General features: G+C 35.6%; 4 protein-coding genes, 1 long non-coding RNA gene and 1 other non-coding gene across 21 annotated transcripts in view; 3 read left to right on the plus strand and 3 right to left on the minus strand.

The window, feature by feature from the left end:
• The window catches only part of LOC105563567 (WD repeat-containing protein WRAP73-like), a 10,979-nt gene extending 8,553 nt beyond the window's left edge, over positions 1-2,426 (minus strand). The window contains exons 1-2 of one of the 5 annotated variants that reach the window (XM_012015249.1): positions 1,963-2,043; positions 823-914 (exon numbers count right to left, since the gene is read on the minus strand). In XM_012015249.1, the coding sequence (XP_011870639.1) occupies positions 823-846 (24 nt within the window). In that variant the 5' untranslated portion in view covers positions 847-914; positions 1,963-2,043. Of the gene's footprint in view, positions 1-685; positions 993-1,962 lie in introns of those variants that run through there. The other 4 variants (XM_012015246.1, XM_012015247.1, XM_012015251.1 and 1 more) reach the window with 4 other exon arrangements.
• Positions 1,392-10,470, plus strand: LOC105563564 (palmitoyltransferase ZDHHC2). Of its 11 annotated transcripts, XM_012015236.1 has the most exons (11): positions 1,394-1,947; positions 2,434-2,460; positions 2,645-2,739; positions 3,222-3,342; positions 3,781-4,004; positions 4,371-4,500; positions 4,587-4,713; positions 5,543-5,629; positions 6,762-6,888; positions 8,467-8,526; positions 8,930-10,470. In XM_012015236.1, exons 1-10 carry the CDS (start codon positions 1,827-1,829, stop codon positions 8,476-8,478), a joined length of 1,071 nt encoding a protein of 356 aa, XP_011870626.1. In that variant the 5' UTR covers positions 1,394-1,826; the 3' UTR covers positions 8,479-8,526; positions 8,930-10,470. The 11 variants fall into 11 exon arrangements, with proteins under 11 accessions (XP_011870628.1, XP_011870624.1, XP_011870626.1 ...); XM_012015234.1 differs by lacking the exons at positions 8,467-8,526; positions 8,930-10,470 and adding an exon at positions 7,738-8,459 and having other exon boundaries at positions 1,393-1,947; XM_012015235.1 differs by lacking the exon at positions 8,467-8,526.
• On the plus strand, positions 3,541-3,613 carry Trnaa-ggc. The gene has a single exon. It is a non-coding gene; the product is annotated as a tRNA-Ala (tRNA).
• LOC105563563 (putative hydroxypyruvate isomerase) lies at positions 10,460-12,495 on the minus strand. Of its 2 annotated transcripts, none has more exons than XM_012015232.1 (6): positions 12,304-12,495; positions 11,729-11,944; positions 11,546-11,657; positions 11,278-11,450; positions 11,080-11,199; positions 10,460-10,787 (listed from the first exon to the last, which is right to left on the minus strand). In XM_012015232.1, the coding sequence occupies exons 2-6, from the start codon at positions 11,922-11,924 to the stop codon at positions 10,600-10,602; spliced, it is 789 nt and encodes a 262-aa protein (XP_011870622.1). In that variant the 5' UTR covers positions 11,925-11,944; positions 12,304-12,495; the 3' UTR covers positions 10,460-10,599. The 2 variants fall into 2 exon arrangements, with proteins under 2 accessions (XP_011870622.1, XP_011870621.1); XM_012015231.1 differs by having other exon boundaries at positions 12,118-12,494.
• LOC105563560 lies at positions 11,924-14,482 on the plus strand. Its single transcript, XR_001009049.1, has 3 exons — positions 11,924-12,130; positions 13,878-13,989; positions 14,413-14,482. It is a non-coding gene; the product is annotated as an uncharacterized LOC105563560 (long non-coding RNA).
• Positions 13,460-19,415, minus strand: LOC105563562 (lipase 3-like). The gene is made up of 7 exons (XM_012015230.1): positions 18,714-19,415; positions 15,412-15,745; positions 15,088-15,202; positions 14,760-15,006; positions 14,428-14,677; positions 14,020-14,162; positions 13,460-13,920 (listed from the first exon to the last, which is right to left on the minus strand). The coding sequence occupies exons 1-7, from the start codon at positions 18,756-18,758 to the stop codon at positions 13,771-13,773; spliced, it is 1,284 nt and encodes a 427-aa protein (XP_011870620.1). The 5' UTR covers positions 18,759-19,415; the 3' UTR covers positions 13,460-13,770.
• Positions 19,416-20,020: the final 605 nt, after the last annotated feature.

Raw genomic sequence — 20,020 nt, forward strand, 5'->3', positions numbered from 1 at the left:
CTAAAAGTGCCTGGGCCCTTTTCAGGATCGTATCCAGGAAAGGCGCGTACGAACTAGCGTACATTATTCATTGTAAATGGAAATGGCCTATGAAAAAAATGTTCTAATAAAAGTAATTAATGTAATTACTTGCTCCAACGAATAAAAGTATTAACGCGTTATTCGTCAAAACTGCAAATTTTTCAATGTCACACCGACTTTGCACTAACACACGTACAAAAATCCTGTGATTGGTCATAGCTAAAACATGTCGGATGCGCAGTACGGATCGGCGCGAACGTGAAACAAAAGAGCGAGTGCCCATACTGGTTATACTGTGCCTATAGTGCAATACGGGCTTTAAAGCCTCCGCTACAATGATTCTCGGTTCTGTCTACAATGGTCGTAGTTGTAAGAATAATCGACTGCGATTGGTCAATTCTTATGCGACTGACTGAATTGACCAATCGCAGTCGATTATTCTTACGATTACGACCATTGTAGACAGAACCGAGAATCATTGTAGCGGAGGCTTTAAGCCCGTATCAGACTACGGATTGGGATTAGATTGAAATTTAACCAATCACAGTAAAGTTTACTAATCTTAATTAAGTTCAGTAACTTTTACTCTGATTGGTCAAATTTCAATCTAATCCCAATCTCAATCCGCAGTCTGATACGGGCTTTACGGGCCACTTTAACCAACCCCGATTAACTTTATGTTGTTGGTCTGATTAATGGCTCCCGGCCCAGTCGTCGATTAACTTTAATCAGAGAGAAACCCCTGAGAGTGGCCACGCCGTTTCAAGACACTGTTTTGCGCGCCTTTACGCCCATTTTTACTTTTGGAACTATTTTGCTACGCATCTTCCGACACTGCCGATAAAGTCCTCACTTTGTGCGTGTCCACGCTACGCCTATTTTTCAGGATTGTGCTGTGAATTTCAAAATTACATTAACATAAATTATCTGCACGATATTTACATCAACTGGTAATTCTTCAGTATAGCCACACCACCTCCAAAATCAATAAAATTAATCTCATTCGACGCGTTTTTCACCGAGAAACAACGTTTTCCTCAGTCAAAATCGCAGCTCTGTCTCGCGAAGCGAGATATTTAATTGTTAAAGTTGACAACTTTTAGGGTTATATCTCCACGCATACATTTTTCCACCCACATGTAAGTCACTCCCCCCCCCCCCCCACCAATTTCTGCCAGAATGAGCCTAATTTCATCGATTTTAGAGGTGCGGGAGCTAAACTGAATAATTACCGCTTTATAAAACTGGCGCGAATTGACAAAAGATGGCGGACCAATGACAGCGCGCTTCCTTATGGCCGGACTCCGATCAGTGAGCCTCTATGGTCGCGAAACGGAGCGGGAGCGGGAGCGACCGAGCGACGTCGGGCACGGGGTTCGGGGTGTCGGGATGAGATGGTGCGCGGCGTTGCGTGCGGTGTGCAAAGCGGTGGCCAAGCAGAATCCAAAATAATAAGATTCCCGAGCGTCCGTCCCGTGCGCTCGTGAGCCGCGTCAACGTCGGGCGAGAGCGTGGGCGTCGGATATCGGCGATGCCGCGATAACCGCGGCGGGGCCCGGGCCTTCATTTGCGCAATGACGTGTTCTCGCGCTCGGTCGCTGCCGCACGCTTGACGCGGCGCCCGCTGACCGCCGACCGAGGGAGAGAAGGAAGGGCCGCCGGAAGGACCAACGGGATCCCGCGGGTGCGGTGCTGCGATGCCGCTGCGTGCCAGCGGGCATCTCGCGAGAGTTAACGCGTTGTTGACGCGCGCCGCGATCGGTGGCCACGCACTCTTACGCACGCCGTCGACCCGGTGAACAGAAATGGGCAAGCAAAACGGCTCGTGTTGGTGGTGCGTCAAGGCCGTCAAGTGGCTGCCAGTCATCTTCATCCTGACGATCGTCGTGTGGTCCTATTACGCCTACGTGGTGCAATTGTGCTACTGTGAGTAACGCGTACCTTTCTCGCGGTCTTCCCTCGGCCGACTCTCGCCGGTCCCCCGAGTCCACGAAACGGCCCCGCTATAACCTCGTCACGCGTCGCGTCGCCAAAAACGCGCGCGCTTTCCATTTACGTTCGACTCGCGCTCGCATTTTCCTCGCGAGTGACGTAACTGATCGCGAGCACAATCGGATCTTTATTTCCGGATGTGTACAGCTTAATCTTAATAGCGTCCTACACTTTTTGCCGTGTTTTTTTTACATAATCCGTGGCATAAACGGAGGTAAAGTGAAACTGCAAAATTTCACCCGATATATTTACGCACATACCTATATAATAAGTGTATACATAAACAGCCATTTTATAAACAGAAGTGTTATTTTGCAACCATGTCAGACATATATGCGTATATGCTTATAGATTGGTGGCATAGCTGCAAAATAAATCTGCTCGAAAGCTTTATATTACATCATGGTATGTTTGTTTCAGATACAATAGACAATTATGTTCAAAAAGGTTCGTATCGTGTATTTTTTTTTTATGTACCAACTTTCTCTTCGATACTTGATTTGACCGTTTTATTATTTTCTACAATTATAACTCTCAGTGTCACTTGCGTTGGTACAATGTCAAAGACTTCATTCTAATTCTGGGAAGCAGCCCACACTTACATACCTATGCTATCTGTGTGTGTTAACAGCTTTCTACCTGCTTTTCTTCCACGTCATGATTCTGATGTTTTTATGGTCGTATTGGCAGACGGTGTACACAGATTTAATGCTAGTGCCGGATAAGGTAAAATAAAACTATCGTTATACAAAGAATAAGGGATAATTAGGGCTGGAAAGTAACTGGTTACTTGTAACGAAGTTACAGTTACTTTTTTTTTTGGTAACTTTAACTTAACTTTGTTACTTTCTCTCCATCTGTAACTGGAACTTAACTCAGTTACATTAATAGTTACTTTATCTATATATTTTAAACCTCGACAGATTGTATTAGGCCTTGCGTTTGCGCATAAACGCCCTCATCGACGTTTCACAATTCAAATGCAGATTTGATATTTTTATTTTCATTGCAAGAAAGTAACTGCAAAACAATCGGTTACTTTTTGAGTAACTGTAACGCGTTACTTTTCAGAATTTGTCACTTGTAACTGTAACCAGTTACATTTTTAGCGAAAACTCTTTTATAAAGTAACTTCCCTAATCCGGGTGATAATGATTGTGTCACGATACAATGTACCAACAATTTATATATATTTTGAACCCTTGTAGTTTAAAATACCTGATGTTGAAATGGAGAAATTGCAACAAGCCGAAACTGAGGAGACGCAGAGACAAATTTTGGAAAGATTTGCACAAGATCTTCCGGTTACTAATCGCACCATAAAAGGAGGTAACAATTTGATTAATTATCATAAGTGACATGATTGTGAAAAGATTGTCACGGGGTCTTCGGGGGTGTGGCCACTCTTCGTACGATGGTCTACCAAACCATTGAGTGAGATACCACGCGTCGCTCTGGAGTCGCACTGCTAGTTTACTATTCGTACTTTATTCAGTAAAATAAAGTAGGTAAGGATTTCGAATGTGGGCCTGGATAGCTCAGTTGGAAGAGCATTCGCCCGGCAAGCGGAAGGTCCCAGATTCGAATCCTGGTCTAGTCCTAGCCCGTTATTTTCTCGCCGAAAATTAACAAGTGGCGCCTCTTAGTGCCTACCTCCCCGAAGATACACCCTTGTTACTATGGTGTTTGTTATAAAGAATCGATAGCCAACGATGTAAATTGTTAGGAGAAACTTGGCGCCTCAAGCTGATAATATTCTTTCTTTAGCTATGCGATTCTGCGAGAAGTGTCAGTTAATAAAACCTGATAGGGCACACCACTGTAGTGTATGTGGCACGTGTGTCTTAAAAATGGACCATCATTGTCCATGGGTGAACAATTGCGTAGGCTTCCACAATTACAAATTTTTCATGCTGTTTCTGGCGTATGGACTTCTCTACTGTACGTTTATTACCGCCACGTCTTTGCAATACTTTATACAATTTTGGAGAGTGAGTACAATCTTTTTTTCTGTTTTACGATAAATTTCTACGAAAATAATTTATTCAGATTATATAATGTATCGATAAATCCATTTCAAGTTGCGGTTCGCGATTAATAGAGGAAAGTCTATTATGAGATAAGCTCCTGATATGAGATAGCAGGGTATCTGCTAAATTAATAGGCATCATTGTTTGTTCCACTATGAATTTATTGCTCTTGGAGCGAAATCTATTCAGTAGAAAATTTATTGTTTCATCGTGTAATCGTCGCGAAAGAAGATTTGTTATTGAATTTGGATGTTGAAATCCTACTATCTCATATTAGAAGCCTATCTCATAGCAGAGGACTTTCCTCTACAAATTGTTTCTTTGCAGGGTGAATTAGACGGGATTGGAAGATTTCATTTGTTATTCCTCTTTTTCGTTGCGTTGATGTTTGCGGTCAGTCTTACCTCCCTTTTCTGCTACCATTGCTATCTCGTTGTGCACAATAGATCGACGCTAGGTAATTATTGGATATTTCCATCTTAATATATCTGACAATACTTGGCTGTAATATATTGAATCAGCACGGTGTAACTGCATTTACAGAGGCCTTTAGAGCACCCATGTTTCGAACAGGGAAGGATAAAGACGGATTTAGTCTGGGAAAATATAATAATTTTCAGGAAGTGTTCGGTGACAATCCACGACTTTGGTTTCTACCCATATTTAGTAGGTACGTGCGTTTCATTCCTCTAATACTTGCTGCGCGATAAAATTACAAGTATAATTTACAAAGTGGGAACCATTTGCACAATGCATAATAACTGAATTATTATATCAATTTGTATGCTTCTAGTATACCGCCTATCATAATCTTTACCATAAAAACACAACTATGCGGTTTGGCATACTTAAACGAAATTTGAAATACGGTAACATAAGTACTGCAGGGCCTTGAATATAAAGTGTGAGCAATTCTGATTTTTTCAAAGTTTATTTTTCTTCAAAGAAGCAAAATAATCGCATGTTTTATGTGATTTTTAAATTGTTCTATATATATTTTTCTCTATAATTACATGGAGAATGTTCCGATTATATGTGTAAGAATATATATATCATGGATATTGTCTATTGTCTTTTTTTCTATAAAAAGTTGGAGGATTTCCATCTATCGTTGTAATAGAAGGATATATATGTTTAAACTACTTTTATTATATTTCTGTGTTAGAATAATTACGCAGAGAAAAAAACTGTTGTGTGACTATTTATTATATTTTATAAATCAGAGCAGGATGCAGATAGATTGTTACATAAGTGGTAATTTACTGTTTTCCATTTTTACCCTGTATATAAAATCTTCCTGTTTTCCGATGAGTTTTTTTTTTTCTAGAAATGTGGGTACAAAAAACTTTTCATTTGGGTGCACTGTTAGTTAGTATGCAACTTTCGCACTTTGAGATCATTCTTTTAAGCACAATATTTATTTGCACCTTTACGACTGATAGAAGGTATAGCAGGTTCAGTATTTTTAAATTGGAGTGGTTGCATTGGATGTGTTCTAGTCTGGGAAATGGTGTCGTCTATCCAGTAAGATCGCAACACCAGGGCACACCCAATACTTATGACTCCATGGGCAGTACTCAGAACAGGTCAGCATTATAAAGATTTTAAACAAAGATGCAATATTCATTACCTTGATTCTTTACTGTGGAACTCTTTTTATTTATTTCTTTCATAAAGATATAATTAACGTGTACACAAAGGCTTTGTTAAGTAAATTGTAAATTTGTTAAATTTTGGCAAAAAAATTTTAGAGAAGAAACTGCAAGAATTCGTTTTTAAGTTTGATTATTTTACTTCGTTCTCAATCTATTGAAATTATTTTCTTGCCTTTATATATGTTTTACAGATCTTTTTTATTATTTTTTTTAGAGTTCCAGAGTAAAGATAAGACCTTAAGTGCTTCCAGGCTGCATGCAACGCATTTGTATCTTTCGTTTGACGCTGACTATCACTTCTACAGCTATTACTATCCCCCAATTTGTTTCTTAATACGACTTGAGCTTTCTATACAATTTGTCTGCAAGGTTTATAAAGTCAAACCTTTATTCTGCTTCTGAGGAGATATTCTTTGCAACCACAATTATGTTCACCAGCATTGACACAATTTACACTTTGCATACCTCTAACTTTCGATACTTTTTATGTTTTTTATTGAAAGGCATTTTGAAGGAAAAGTAGTAAAAGGGTGTTGCTGAAAAAAAAAGAACTTAATTTTTTAAGTCTCTGCAGGTTTCTCTAAAAACATAAATAAATAAATATCTATTTGTTACAGAATGTATACTGACAAATTTAACGACGCTATATTTTCAAATATGTCTATATAAAAGAAATTAAGAGATTGATTTTTATGGTAAAGTTGCATGTTTGTATATTATTATTATTATATTACAAATTTTGTCGTATGTCATATTAAAAGTTTTAGTTGAATACTAATTCGCGTAAAATTATGACGTGAGGTATTGTGCATTTGGTTCTTACAGACAGTACTTGTAGTATAAAAGGTGGTGTAACTATGTAGCCTTTCTTTAAAAGAAGTATCGTTCACTTGTTTTACGATTCTTCTTCCATTCCGTGAAGTTGGTTACAGAGATAAATTAAACGAACGAAAAAAATAAAAATAAAAATTGACGAAATGTCAATGTGGTAAGGTGTAGTTACGCCATAAGGGTTGTAGACATGGGATGAGACATCGAGTAGAAGGTAGGGTATGGCTTGCAGTTTTGGAGACGGGGTAAACTTTCCCGAGCGGCTGTGCAATGAAGATACTCATACTCTGTTGGGCCCCGGCACCCAACAATGGGGTGATGAAACCGAATTTGACTCCCCATCTCCCTACATAAATCAGGTACTTTACAGGCTCGATCCTTAGATCAAGACAATAATCTTGTTTAAATTGATCAAAGTGTATCAAAATGCCACTTCACATATAGCAATCATTCCTTACAAATTATACTTATATATATAAATATTTATTATCATTTACCAGTTTATATGTAGCTGTATATGTATAAGATTTATCGCAATTGAAGTATAGCAATGCATCTCCCATGATTCGTGATTGATTTTAATGACAAGTTTCTTGATGAATTTAAAGTTGGTTTTTCTCATAATATTGAGGCGTTAATGATTGTTTAATTAACAATGATTGAATTTGCAAACAAAAATTTTGTATGTACAGATAAAATAATAAAGTTTTCCCTACTTTGTTAATTTGCAGTAAACTACAACAGGATTTCAATTAAAAATTTAATAGAAATATATAACGTTTAAAATTTAAAAGTTATTATATGTACTTTTGAAATATTTTTTGCAAAGAAAACTTAATTTTAAATTGATCAGAGAATTCAAATTAAAATCATGAGTCGTGTTGGTGTCTTGTTTACTTGGAGGACTTGACATATGTTACCATAATGTAGTGTATTATAAATTGATGTACCTAGACAACATTTTAATTGTTATAAAATGAAATTCGTATTATTGTATTATGAATAAGTATTGAGCACTATTTCTCTGTTAATAACAAAATGATGTATACATTCCAATATATAATTCAAGCATTCTTACTTTATTGCTAAAAAAACGGACATTTGTATTTACGATAAAGCAGAAAATATATACTAAATAGTCTGTAAAAAGGCAATTTCTTCATAAAAATAAAATCTTATTTATTCTTAATCTTATTCCACATTTACAGAAAACTCCTGTCCTACGTTTACAGTGCCTATCGACAAATGAAAAAAAAAGTAATAATATTAAGTAATACAAAAGTATAATTTGCGCAGTATTATTTACAGAAGTATCCTAATTGGATACATTATCCATTCATAATGACATCTAATATGTACACGCATCTTTTAGGTTTTACATTTTTACATATGCATTGTATAAAATTTTGTCATATAGATAGGATTATAAAATACATCGTGCTATACGAGATTACAGTAAGTTTCCGATTTTACTACTAACAAACACTAAATATTTTTTTTGCCGAGTGCTCCTGCTTCTACGACACACTAATTTTTAATCCATTTCTTATCTTTATTTTCCCTTTTGATAAATCAAATTGACAAGTTAGCTTAATAAGATATAGCCCATATTACTAACACTTGTCACAGAAGGGAACTTTTGTTATTATTTTAATGTGTATTCGGAAATATAAAAATAACAGAGATATGTACTTACGTTAAGTTTTCTTTCATTTGATTGAAATAAATTAATATCTTCTTTTCATTTTCTATAATCTTGTATAGTGTATATGTTTAAAATTTGTTTGTTTCAAGCTACATTGAACATGTAATATGAATTTGATTCACAGTTTATACAGTGAATAAAATATATAATTATACATATCATTCATAGGTAAATATAATGTGATATCTCTTTTTGGTATAATCCATTCTACTGAATTTTTGATTGATCACAGGTCCACCATTGATCACATGACATTGCTAGAAGAAGCTACAATTTTGGCTCTTGGCACGGGGTAATATTGTCTGTAGTCTTGATTGAATATTACTATTATATTACTAACCTCACGCTTGCATGAACACGTACATATAAGGTTCTATCAAAATTTGGGCGTTATTTTTTATTATTCTGTGTTATCTGGAATCTATTTGGTCTATACTTAACATATTTTCACTTGGGTGGTGAATGCAAATTAACACACGCTTCCATTTTTATAATGATCGTATTTATAAGAATATTTGTCGGAAAACTATACGAAGCATTAATTTTTATTTTTCTGTGCAGTGTGTGATTGGCAGCTTTTGTGTATGTACTTAATTTCTGTCATAATAAATATGAACTTTATGTTATCCCACATTGTTATCGAAAGATTTTGCAAAATAATCCTATTGATAAAATATATTTAAAATATTTTACAGCACTGCTGTGATAGGTCCTACTGTTGATGTCGACCAACCACTGATGGATGTCACAGAAACTGTCTGAATAACTCCGACAAATCTGGACACCTTCACGCAATTGCAAGTTTGCTTTATGGTCTTAACTATGTAGTCCAGAATATTAATTCATATTTGGCGCTTTTTTATGTTTTAATTCACAGCATTGTGCGTTTAAGGTTTCATAGATATTGTTGTTGCGAAGGAAATTCACACTGAATTGTTAATGCAGTCAACGCAAGTATTTTTAACATTGCGGCTTGTCCCGCAAGATATTTTGAATATTACTGTATTATATATTGTAACATATACATGAATTCATTGTTAAAAGTATTGTTACTTGTATGATTACTTGTAATTTTAACCGTAATATATCACATATAATTAAATTACCCTAGCATAATAATGTCGATGTCTCGATAAATTTGTAATTGATTGAGTGTGTGTAGATTACAAATTGTATTATAAAATGATGAAAAGAGTCATCGCAATTCAATTCAGAGGATAATGATTAACAATAATCTTTGTCAAAATGCAAGCATGTACATCTGTGCTGAACAAAATAGAAATTACAAATAGCGAATAAAAATTTATCCATACTTTATTGTGAAGAATAGATAGGATGATTCTAAATTTATAGTAATTCCTTTATAAGATTTATATTATTTTATGTTTATGTTATAAATTACATAATTATATATAATTTTAGCAATTTTATTACAAGTTTAATAGTTCAACGTAAAGGATATTAATTGTTTTCAAAAGTGTAATTCAGTGAAGCTAAGTAGAATTGTATATTAATCGGAGATTTGTCTCAGAAATGTTTATAGAAAATACGATACAAAAGTTTATATAAAAATATTTTTACAAATATATGTGAACTTTACTTTGAACTTCTTAAGAATCATCCTATTATTTTTAAATACTTAATACAATTTTATTCTACGTTGTGCGGAATCTAGAATTAAGTGCTATCGATTTTACAAATTTATATATGAAATACCAGTTGCATAATATAATGCTATTTTGAAAATTAATGACGATGCTTGTACTTATATAAATATTTCTGGTTATTTATGGTTTACATATTAATTCTAAAGAATGTAATTTTCATGAATTTTTTAACACGTGTAGAAAATATAAATTATGCAATTGGTTGCGTAATTCATCGTATGAATTTCAGGCACAAATAGTTGTGTGTATATACTTATATTGAACTGCCATATTTGCTTACGTATACCCAAGAAATTATTTATGTTTATATGCAAAATATACAAATAAAATATATACATACGTAATCAATCTTATATGTACGTAACAATTATTCATAGCTAACTTGCAAAAGTTTACACATGCGAATTGTGTAACAATATACATATACTTAGGTATGTTAATTATGTATTTCTTATATATTTCTTAATGTGCAAAACTATATTAATCTATTGAAAGTTCTTTACTAATTATAGGCTAATTGAAAACTTGTTTATTCGAAAATATAATTGAATATGTTTGTTTAACTAAAACTATACAGGAGATGTTTATTTTTCATTTTACACATAATACATATATGAAAATATATTTTTTGTTTAAGGAGGTATAAATATTGAAACTATACATTTATATTAACAACATGTACATGTATGAATATCAACTTACAAAGTGTAACCGTATCTTTTCACCCAATTTAATCCTTCTACTGTTAATGATTTCGGTCGGTATTCCAGGCCAATGTAGCCAGTGTAACCAGTCGTTTCCAATAAGGACAAGATATATTTATAATCAATCTCTCCTGGAGTATCAGGTTCGTGCCTGTCAGGAACTTGAGCGATTTGAATGTGACCTAAAAATAATATACTGAATATGTATTATTTGAATATTATGAAAATGACAGTATTAGTATGATATATGTGTCAATGAGACATATTTGTACGACAGTTTACTTACAAGTATTATTGACAAAATCATATAAATACATAAAATACACTTATGTATGAATATTTTGATACGTAATGAATAGCAATTTTAAAATGATATTACTATACATTAATGAAACGTAAAATGTATTAATGAAAGTGTTGAAACTACACAGAGAGAATCTAAAAACTAAGGCAATATTATGTAAAGTTACTAACCCACGTAAGGTAAAAATTCTTGAACACATCTTGTAATATTACCACAACAATGTTGTAAATGAAAGATATCCAGTAACAGCTTAAAGTGTGCATTGTTCACCTTTTTCACCAAATCTAAACCTGTGGTAACGATACTGATATTACTAATAACATATCCATTACGACGAAGGAAGTTCGGACAATATGAATTTAACGTACCTTTCTGAAAATTATTCATATAGTAATTTGGTACACTGTATTTGTTAATTGGTTCAATGACGACAACGATATCCTCTTTTCGACACTGTTCAATGGCATACAGTAAATTTTGTTCATAAGCTAGATCGTTAGCAGCAGTAGGAGTTTCCGCTTTTCCCGACATCACATGAATCCTGTGTTAAGAATAGAATTATTATAAATGTATAACGTGGAGTGTCGCAAGAATTAATTTTCAATCGAGTTTGTGCATTACGATGAATATACTGACATTTTACAGTCCAAAGCTTTTGCGTATTCTATTGTTTTCTCGATACTCCTCTTGAAATTTTCTTCTTCGCCCGGAATCGCAGCGAAGCCCAGTTCTCCTTTTGTAACGTCACCTGTTGTGGCAGTGTTGAAGATAAAGCTAACGAGTTAATTTTTACAGGGCGTAACACAAACGCAAACGTACCTGTGAATACATTCAACAGTACTTGGTCAACATTAGCCGCCTGTTTGGCCGTGGCAACTTGCTCAACCGAGAAACCAAATGGAAAACCACTTTCGACTGCTTTAAATCCAGCTTGCTTGGCTAGTTGGTATCTATCAATAATACTGGGAACTTCAGTGAACATGAAAGACAGATTGCTGGCGAATTTCAGTGCCATGGCAGCGAAAACCGTGATATCTGCAAGGAACGTTTAAATGTGACACATGAAATATTGCAGACGTGTAATGTGCTTTCACTCAGTCGCAGCCTTCAACGTTGGATTATATAACAATTCTTATCTACGATAAGAAAGTTGTAATTACGAAAAATTTTTGTTACCGGAGGATAATTTTAAAACAGACTATATTTACCTGAACACAGAAGGTAAATATCTTTGAGGTTGCAAAGGCGTAAAGGTTATTTCTTACATTAAAATGTTTCGGTTCAAATTCGTGGATTTCCTCGCCACGCTTATGTCCTGGCCGTAATTCACAAACGGCAGATTGGAATAAGATTGGATATGCATATAATTTATTTATATACAAACTGGTACGCACTTTATATTCTACGTAGACTTGACTGCACAACCAAAACTCTCACAAATATCTCATATCTTTCTTATATTCAAGGACTATAAACAGTGCGATGATTCATTTACTTAATCGGTTCACGATACTGTGTGTTCTTTTTTCTCTTTCTTTTTAAAAACAGTCATGTGTTACTAGTAAAAGAGAATGTGAAAAGAGGGGGGGGGGGAGGGGGAGACGACTCTCACGAACTCTAGACGAGGTTGCTCCCTCCCCAAGAACCGTGTTTTTGTACTTTGAATCGATTCTTTCTTGTTCTCAAAGTTATGAATACATATGAATTTTTTACTGACGATCAATCATATTTAAGTATTTATTCTTTTATAGCATTGACCATTTCCCACGTTTGTCATGCAGTAATAATTGTGTGTGTGCGCGCATGTGCGTGCGTGCGTGCGTGAATGCGTGCAGTATGCCACTAAACATAAAACTTGAAAAAAAGTATATGATAAAATCTGCAATGTTTTGTAGACGTACATATTAGGAATAAATCAAGAGGAGGAAAAAGTTTGTTTACACATATACATATACATGGAATAATAAAAGATAAAATAATCAACCAGATCAGAGATTAATATGAAACGACAGAGAAATGCTTCAAACAAAGACGTCGTAAAGATTTTATTGATTAGAGATTTAAGTATGTGTTTATCAACATTAGACGAAATATATGTTTTTCATGCACGCTACGTCTTGGCAAACTATTTTAAATTTCAATATCTTTGTCAATGAAACAAATTGCAGCTTTATTTGTATCGCTTTATTAATGTTAAGATCGAACGCTTTATATTATACAATCATACATTTAATGTATGTAGGATTTATATATAGTCTATCGGGTCAACTTTTGCTTTTTGAGCATATAAGAATTATTTTCTGCCCACCTCCATATTTAGTTATACATATACACACACGTAGTTTATAAATTAAGTGCCGTTTTTAAACATATCTGATATTTTATATATTTAAATATACATATGTGTGTATATAGAGGAAAGTCTCCTATTATGAGATACGCTCCTAATAAAAGATGGCAGGTTTTCAACAACCAATTTCACATATATTTTTTTTTACAATAATTAAGCGCGCGACCTAACAATTAATTTTTCGCCAAACATATTTTACTCCAAGGGCAATAAAGTCATGGCGAAACCCGCTATCTCATATTAGGGGTCCATCTCATAATAGGAGACTGCTCTATGTGTATACGTATGCACACACATATACATGAATAAATAGCCACTATTGCAAACGGTATTCCTATTTTCACAAATAGTTAACAATTGCTTTATATACTTATACTAATTTTTCTACATAAAATAATATTTCTAGTAACAAATGATATTCTTGAGGTAATATAAAATATTCCTAACTGTTAGATATAAAGTTGTGTACAAAATTTTTACAAAACAATTTGTTTGGTAAAATATTAAAATTTTAAAATTTTTTCAACACAGTCGCGATACTGTTATATAAAATTGTCTTTGCGTCGCGACCCCAGAGGTAATCGATGTGATTGAATTTTTCACATGTTATTTTTTCAGTGTGTATAACATTTGGTAAATTATCCACCAATTTCTGAACATCCTGAAACAATTATGAAAAATTATGGAACAAAGACATGATAATATACAGGATACAATGCAGCGTAAACATGTAAGGATCTGAAATAGCAATAAAACTTACGCTGCGATGAGTGATAAAGTCATTTTCGCTGTAGAAGATCGCCACAGGTACCTTTACTCTTTCGAGAGTATATTTAGATGGTTGTGTAGATCCATAGAGAGTTAAGTTTGCTTTATTGCCATAATCAAATTTTCGAAAAGATCCTGGAAAATAAACAATTACCGGTTATATGCAGGACGTTCTAGTATAAATAGCTCTTTCGTTGTACTTTTCAAGCTAAAAGAGATGGGCAAAAAATGTATACATCAAAGGAGGTGTGTTCGGCAAGGGATATTTATTCGTCATAATATATTTTCCTACTTTTTAAATATTTGCTTGTTATAAAATCTTTTTTATCAAAGATATCAAAGATCCTAAAACTGCAACTCTATCAATTATAAACGTAATTTACAGGGATTGTTATCTTACCGGAGAGTATTAGCTGGCTATAATGGAGGAGTTGTTTGATTGAGGCGCCTGCCGGGGAGTGTCCAAATATCAAAGGCAACATGGCTTTATCGAGCTGATTGCTACCGAATCCGGCGATGAGAAAAAACCAGCAGTTACAGAAACCCTTCGTCAACGTAAGAGGAGCGTTGCATACAAAGGTCCGCAATAAACGACTTTGCCATTTACTACGAGGTAACCACTGATGTATATTGCAAATGTAAGATCCCCACTGAAAAATATTTATGATGAACAATGTGGCACGATCTCGTGGAAAAGCTATTGGGAAATGAAACAGTCAAATGTTGCATTACATCGATTAGACTGTAAAACTGTACGATAAACTTTAAAAGTGGACTTCTTTGATTTCCCAAAAATACTGCCGGTGCCAAGCTTATCATTCCTTTGACTTTAGCGTTGTATTCAGGTCTTTCGCTGCCCATTACGTAGAACGCGGCTGCACCTTGACTGTGACCGATATAATACAGTTCGGCATGACCAGTTTTTTCCAAGATATAATCTATCGTCGCTGGTAAATCATAATACCCGATCTCGTGCCAACTACAACAAAAGTATGTGCCATTCTCAGGTAGAATATCATTGCTTCCTTTAGATTTTTATCATTTTAAATTGCATGATTACCTGAAATTCCAAAACTCCCTATCTTTATTCGAGTAATGTTTATGAGATTGGGAGTAGGTGTTTCCACGAGCGTTTGTGAGCCAAACGTCGAATCCATAGTCGCAAAGGAGATATGCTGCAATATGGAAAAAGTTGTACGTGTAATCAGGAATATTTCTAACATTTTAATGATGAATAATCATTATGCCGTTAACATGTCTCATCTCTGTTGAAATAGTAGAAAACATATTAGTATAAATGGTCAAACGACCGAAATGAATAACAAAGATGCAAAGTGAAAAACGAAGAAACGAAAAAATAAAATGGTTAATTAATAGCACTGACCAAGGGATTTGTTAGGTCCCAGAAGCACCCAATCTGCGGAACTCGATAAGAGTCCGTGATTTATAATAATTGGCAATTTAACGCCTGGACTGGTGCAACATTCGAGCGTTTCTAAGATTCGACTACCATCGGGAGAAACTGACGAGTTGCGATCTTCGCTACTTTTATTATCGGTAACAGCCTCATCGTTATTTGTGATGGTGTCGGCGTTTAATGGCACCGATGGTACTCGATCGTTAGATGAAAGCACACGATGCGCAGTTAAATAATAACCGTCTTCCGTACAAATCTGGTGGGTCTCGGCTACGTAACCATGAGCTTCGATCAAGTCGGGCTGCAACGGAATCAAGTAAATGCATTGCGTACACGGGGAAAAAATGTAGCTGCCGTAGCGAAAAACTGCATGTGGTAACTAAATTTTAGTTGTAAAATACAGACAGCTAACAATTAGTTGTGATAACTAATATTTTGCTACTGTGCCTATTGTATTAGGTGCGACAGCAAACCGTTTGCTGCGGTTTAGAAATTGATAGTTATGGCAGCAAAATGTTTTTAGTAAATCATAATTAGCTGCAATAGTGACATTTTTTTCAGTGTAATTTCTTCCATAAAGAACGATTTTACATTGTAATCGTTTCCATTAATTAATTATAGTATTGCAATTAATCTGGTATGAAAGTTCATTTCGTTTAAGTCCGATATACATTCGCAGATACAGAAAGAGATATGCTGATTTGAATGACTCTTTACGAATATTTCAAAATTGCGGATCACTTAATTTTGTTATGGAAGAAAAGGTTAGTGGAAGTTACTTTAATTTGCAAAGTGATTCACAACCGCGGAATTGATTGATTTTAAATAAAATTTACGTCATCGATCGGAGTTTTTTGCACCTAAATGTTTTATTTATCTTGCTTCATTAATCTGATTCGTCATTAAGGCTAACGATAGCGGTGCCGTTTTAATTAATGATGTGATGGTACACGTAAGCCTCATAATAAACTTCGTTTGAATGCAAATGATTTGAACTTGTTTTTGCGTCGTAACGGAATTCTGTTTCCGGGTGAGAAGCATCGTTTTATCAGTTAAACAGTTAATATCAGTTAATGAACGAAAACAATAGGAGATTTGAATCCTGAAGTGTTCCGCTCTTTGAAATATTCAAGAAGTACTTATACGTCGATTAAATTTTAGAAACTGTATTTAATTTTTAATTGGGCTTAAACTTTGACTTGTCCAGTGAAACTAAATTTTTTTTAAACTAAAAGGGTATGTGTTGTCACAAAAAATTACTGAAATTCTCATTTTTGAAAACGTCCTCATGACGTTCTTTCTTAAGACGCTATATTTTTAAGCGTATACTTAGGTATATGGGTGAAAATATTTTACTGAAAATACTATGAAATTCATGCGAAAAGTGAAATGAATATTGAACAATTATAAAGTAACTATTACTGTATAAAACTGTGTAGAATTGTATAGAATTGTATAGAAATATACAATGTAAAAATATGTATGGACATATTTTTTTTATGTATAATTTTATATAATACTATATATTTATTCATGTTCATGCATGAAAAATTTAAGTATACTGTTGGACAATAATAAAAAAAGTTATGCAATATTATATGTTATGAAATTTTTACTGAATTTAACTAACAACTGTGTTATCTTTTAATGAAAAATGTTTGAAATAACTTTTCACTTAACTTTCATTGCAATTGATAAAACGCTAATAAAAAGTTGCATGTTGATAAAACGCTAATAATATACTTCAGCAATTAATTTCATTATATTTTCAATAAAATATTTCCATCATGGACAAAAAATATATTTTAGACATCAAAACGCGTTGGCATAGAATATAACGGATATGCCATGGTACTCTAATTGTTAATTATTATATAATATCACGAAAAGTGATTAAAGAATAGATCTCGCGTATTTTAATCAGGTGGAACGTAATAAACTCAATAATGGCGCTATCGGAACTTAATTTGTCTCTTGCAGGGTTAGAAGTAACTTAATTGTTACTTGCAACAAAGTTACAGTTACAGTTACTTTTTTGTGGTAACTCTAACTTAATTTCGTTACTTTCTCTCTATCTGTAATTGTAACTTAACTCAGTTACATTAATAGTTACTTTATATATGTATATTTTAAACCTCCACAGATCGCGTTAGGCCTTGCATTTGCGCATAAACGCCTTTATTGACACTTTACAATTCAAATGCAGATTTGATATTTTTATTTCCATTGCAAAAAAGTAACGATTCGTTACTCTAAGCGAAAGAACTGTAACTGTAACTAGATTATACTTTTATAAAGTAACTTTCCAACCCTGGTCTCTTGAAATATATCACCCTAGTAGCACCGTGCATTGGCTAAACATTGGTCCAATATTGGTTACATTGGAAATGCATTGATCAGTATTTTCCAGTATAAAGCCAATATTGGTCATGAAATAAATATAAATATTGCGCAATAACAACTGGTGAACTAGTATAGTAAACTAAAATATTTTAAAAAAATATTTGACTTATTCTAATTTATTGCACTAGTTGACCAGTGCAGCATACTAGATTAGAAAACAAGTTTAGCGTCATGATTGATTATTTGTTCCAAAGGTTAATGTACCTAGGGCTGGGGATATTTCAACATTAACCTTTCAACATGAATCCTCGATTTTCATAAATGCGTGAAGAAAAACGCACGCGATAACGCGCGTCCTCCTTCGCTTCCACCAATCAACTGCGCGCTTTTTTTTCTTGCAGTGCGCTGAAACCGTAACGTTTTAAAATTTTGAAGCCTCGCGCAAGAATCTAGCACGGCCAGCCGTGGGCGAGGATCTGCAAAACAGCCGCGAGTCTCTCTATAACAGTATGCCCAAACAGGTTGGCAAACTGGAAATGGCCGTGCACATTGCGGGGCGCGAAAGGAGAACGCGAAACGGCCCCGAGTTTCTTATCGATACCTCGTAAAATCGCATATTTATAAATATTCAGTCAGGGACGCCGAGAGCGTGTTACAGATACGTGAAGGAATTTACGCGCGGTCCGTCTCGATTGGGCATTATTCGTCCCGGCGGACAACTCGAGGTACCAAAAAAGATTCAACTTGAGAGCGTCCGACAATGGCCGAGAGGCTCGCTCGGGAGGCCGCGTTTTCGTTCTCCTTCCCTTTCACTCGGCGAGTTGGAGCATTACGATGCACGGCGTAAGTGTCTTGTATAATCATTTCTCGATAATCTCTACCGAAATAATTTTACGTAACGACGTGATATCGATGTAGCATCTTACCGTTGTCATCATGTGGGCCTCATCTCGACACGTTGTCTCGCTCATCGTCGTTGCTGGCTATCGACGTTTGCGGCCGACTTTTCCCTACGAACTATATTCCGCGGGAGCCGCCTATCTCTCCGCTCTCTATTTACCTATTTATCTCTCTTTCTTCGCTCTTACTCTGGCTCACGCAAACTCTTCTTTTCCTCGAGGCACGGCTCGCGCGACTCGAGCGGCTCGCGAGAAAGTGATCCCGCGAAATTGCGCGCCGAAGAAGCGAGGAAAACGATCTGCGCCGCGTACTACGGCGGAAAGGGGAACCCGCGCACGTTGTGATGGCGCGGTGAAAGGCGTGCGTTTTCCTTCCGCGAGATCTCCCGAAATCGCCGTTCGATTGTTATTAACGGCGCGCGCCTCACGACGCGAGATTCGCCCCCGTGAAGCGAAGGCTCTCCCCGGCTCTTTGCGCTTTTTGAAAACGCAGCGGAACGAATTTACACTTGCGCGCGCACGCGTGCAGCAATTCGCGTACACTCCACGAGTCCCACCGAATCCTTTATCCTTCTCGATCGACAACAACAGACTGCGGGCACGAGCGCGAGATATACATATATATATGTGTGTGGTGACAAGTTCGGCCGCCAAGTGGGGGGAAGGGGGGGATAGTCTGAAATGAGTTCTATAATTATTCGAGGGAAAAAATTCGCTCGCGAGGACGAGTCGGCTGTTACTATAATGTCCGGTGCATCCCGTTTGTTTCCCTCGCGAGTGAGAAATTGGCGAATGTGCTCCGGAGTACTCGAATATTACCGAAAGCCGAGCCTGCGCGATAGAGTTGTCCGGAGAGTATCGGTGCGGGGCGGCTACGATTAACGTGAACTTTGTACCGTTTTCTTCTTGGTGCTCTCGTGGAGAAAGGAAAAGTTTATTGTTTGCCAGAAAAGAAAATGCAAGTGCGTCGCGATAAAAAGATGGAGCTCTCCCGCGCTCAAGTATCGATATATGCGTATATGAATTGAATCGTCGATTAATATACTCGGAAGTAACGGCAACGCAAAATGCGTCAAACGTAATTTGTAGTAAGACAATTGGGATTCGTGGGTCTGAAAAAGGTATTGGATCGCGGGCTAATTTCGGGATAATTTTCCGTTTTCGGTAAAATGTTCAGATGAACTTTAGAGACTTGGTTAACTGAAACGGGTTTGCGAGAACATCCAAAATGCGTCAGACTCCAAGAAGTCAAGACTAAATCAAAATGACATCATAATGACATCATAGGGACGAAGTTCACATTTTGATCGTGACAGAAAGTCGATCAAATTACG

This window comes from Vollenhovia emeryi, unplaced genomic scaffold (assembly GCF_000949405.1).
Source record: "Vollenhovia emeryi isolate VEMERY1.0 unplaced genomic scaffold, V.emery_V1.0 DF939174.1, whole genome shotgun sequence".
In the NCBI taxonomy this organism is placed as follows: Eukaryota; Metazoa; Arthropoda; class Insecta; order Hymenoptera; family Formicidae; genus Vollenhovia; species Vollenhovia emeryi.

What these genes read in the sequence shown, in the direction of transcription:
- LOC105563564 (XM_012015234.1), top strand. Translation starts at nt 1,827, where the DNA reads ATGGGCAAGCAAAACGGCTCGTGTTGGTGGTGCGTCAAGGCCGTCAAG. An exon ending in CGTGGTGCAATTGTGCTACT is followed by an intron (nt 1,948 to 2,433) that starts GTGAGTAACGCG and finishes TGTTTGTTTCAG; the next exon opens with ATACAATAGACAATTATGTT. An exon ending in CATCTCCCTACATAAATCAG is followed by an intron (nt 6,889 to 7,737) that starts GTACTTTACAGG and finishes CCACATTTACAG; the next exon opens with AAAACTCCTGTCCTACGTTT.
- LOC105563563 (XM_012015232.1), bottom strand. Translation starts at nt 11,924, where the DNA reads ATGGCACTGAAATTCGCCAGCAATCTGTCTTTCATGTTCACTGAAGTT. An exon ending in ACTGTTGAATGTATTCACAG is followed by an intron (nt 11,658 to 11,728) that starts GTACGTTTGCGT and finishes CTGCCACAACAG; the next exon opens with GTGACGTTACAAAAGGAGAA. An exon ending in AGAATTTTTACCTTACGTGG is followed by an intron (nt 10,788 to 11,079) that starts GTTAGTAACTTT and finishes TATTATTTTTAG; the next exon opens with GTCACATTCAAATCGCTCAA.
- LOC105563562 (XM_012015230.1), bottom strand. Translation starts at nt 18,758, where the DNA reads ATGAGCGAGACAACGTGTCGAGATGAGGCCCACATGATGACAACG. An exon ending in GGGACCTAACAAATCCCTTG is followed by an intron (nt 15,203 to 15,411) that starts GTCAGTGCTATT and finishes TCCATATTGCAG; the next exon opens with CATATCTCCTTTGCGACTAT. An exon ending in TAGCCAGCTAATACTCTCCG is followed by an intron (nt 14,163 to 14,427) that starts GTAAGATAACAA and finishes TTTATTTTCCAG; the next exon opens with GATCTTTTCGAAAATTTGAT.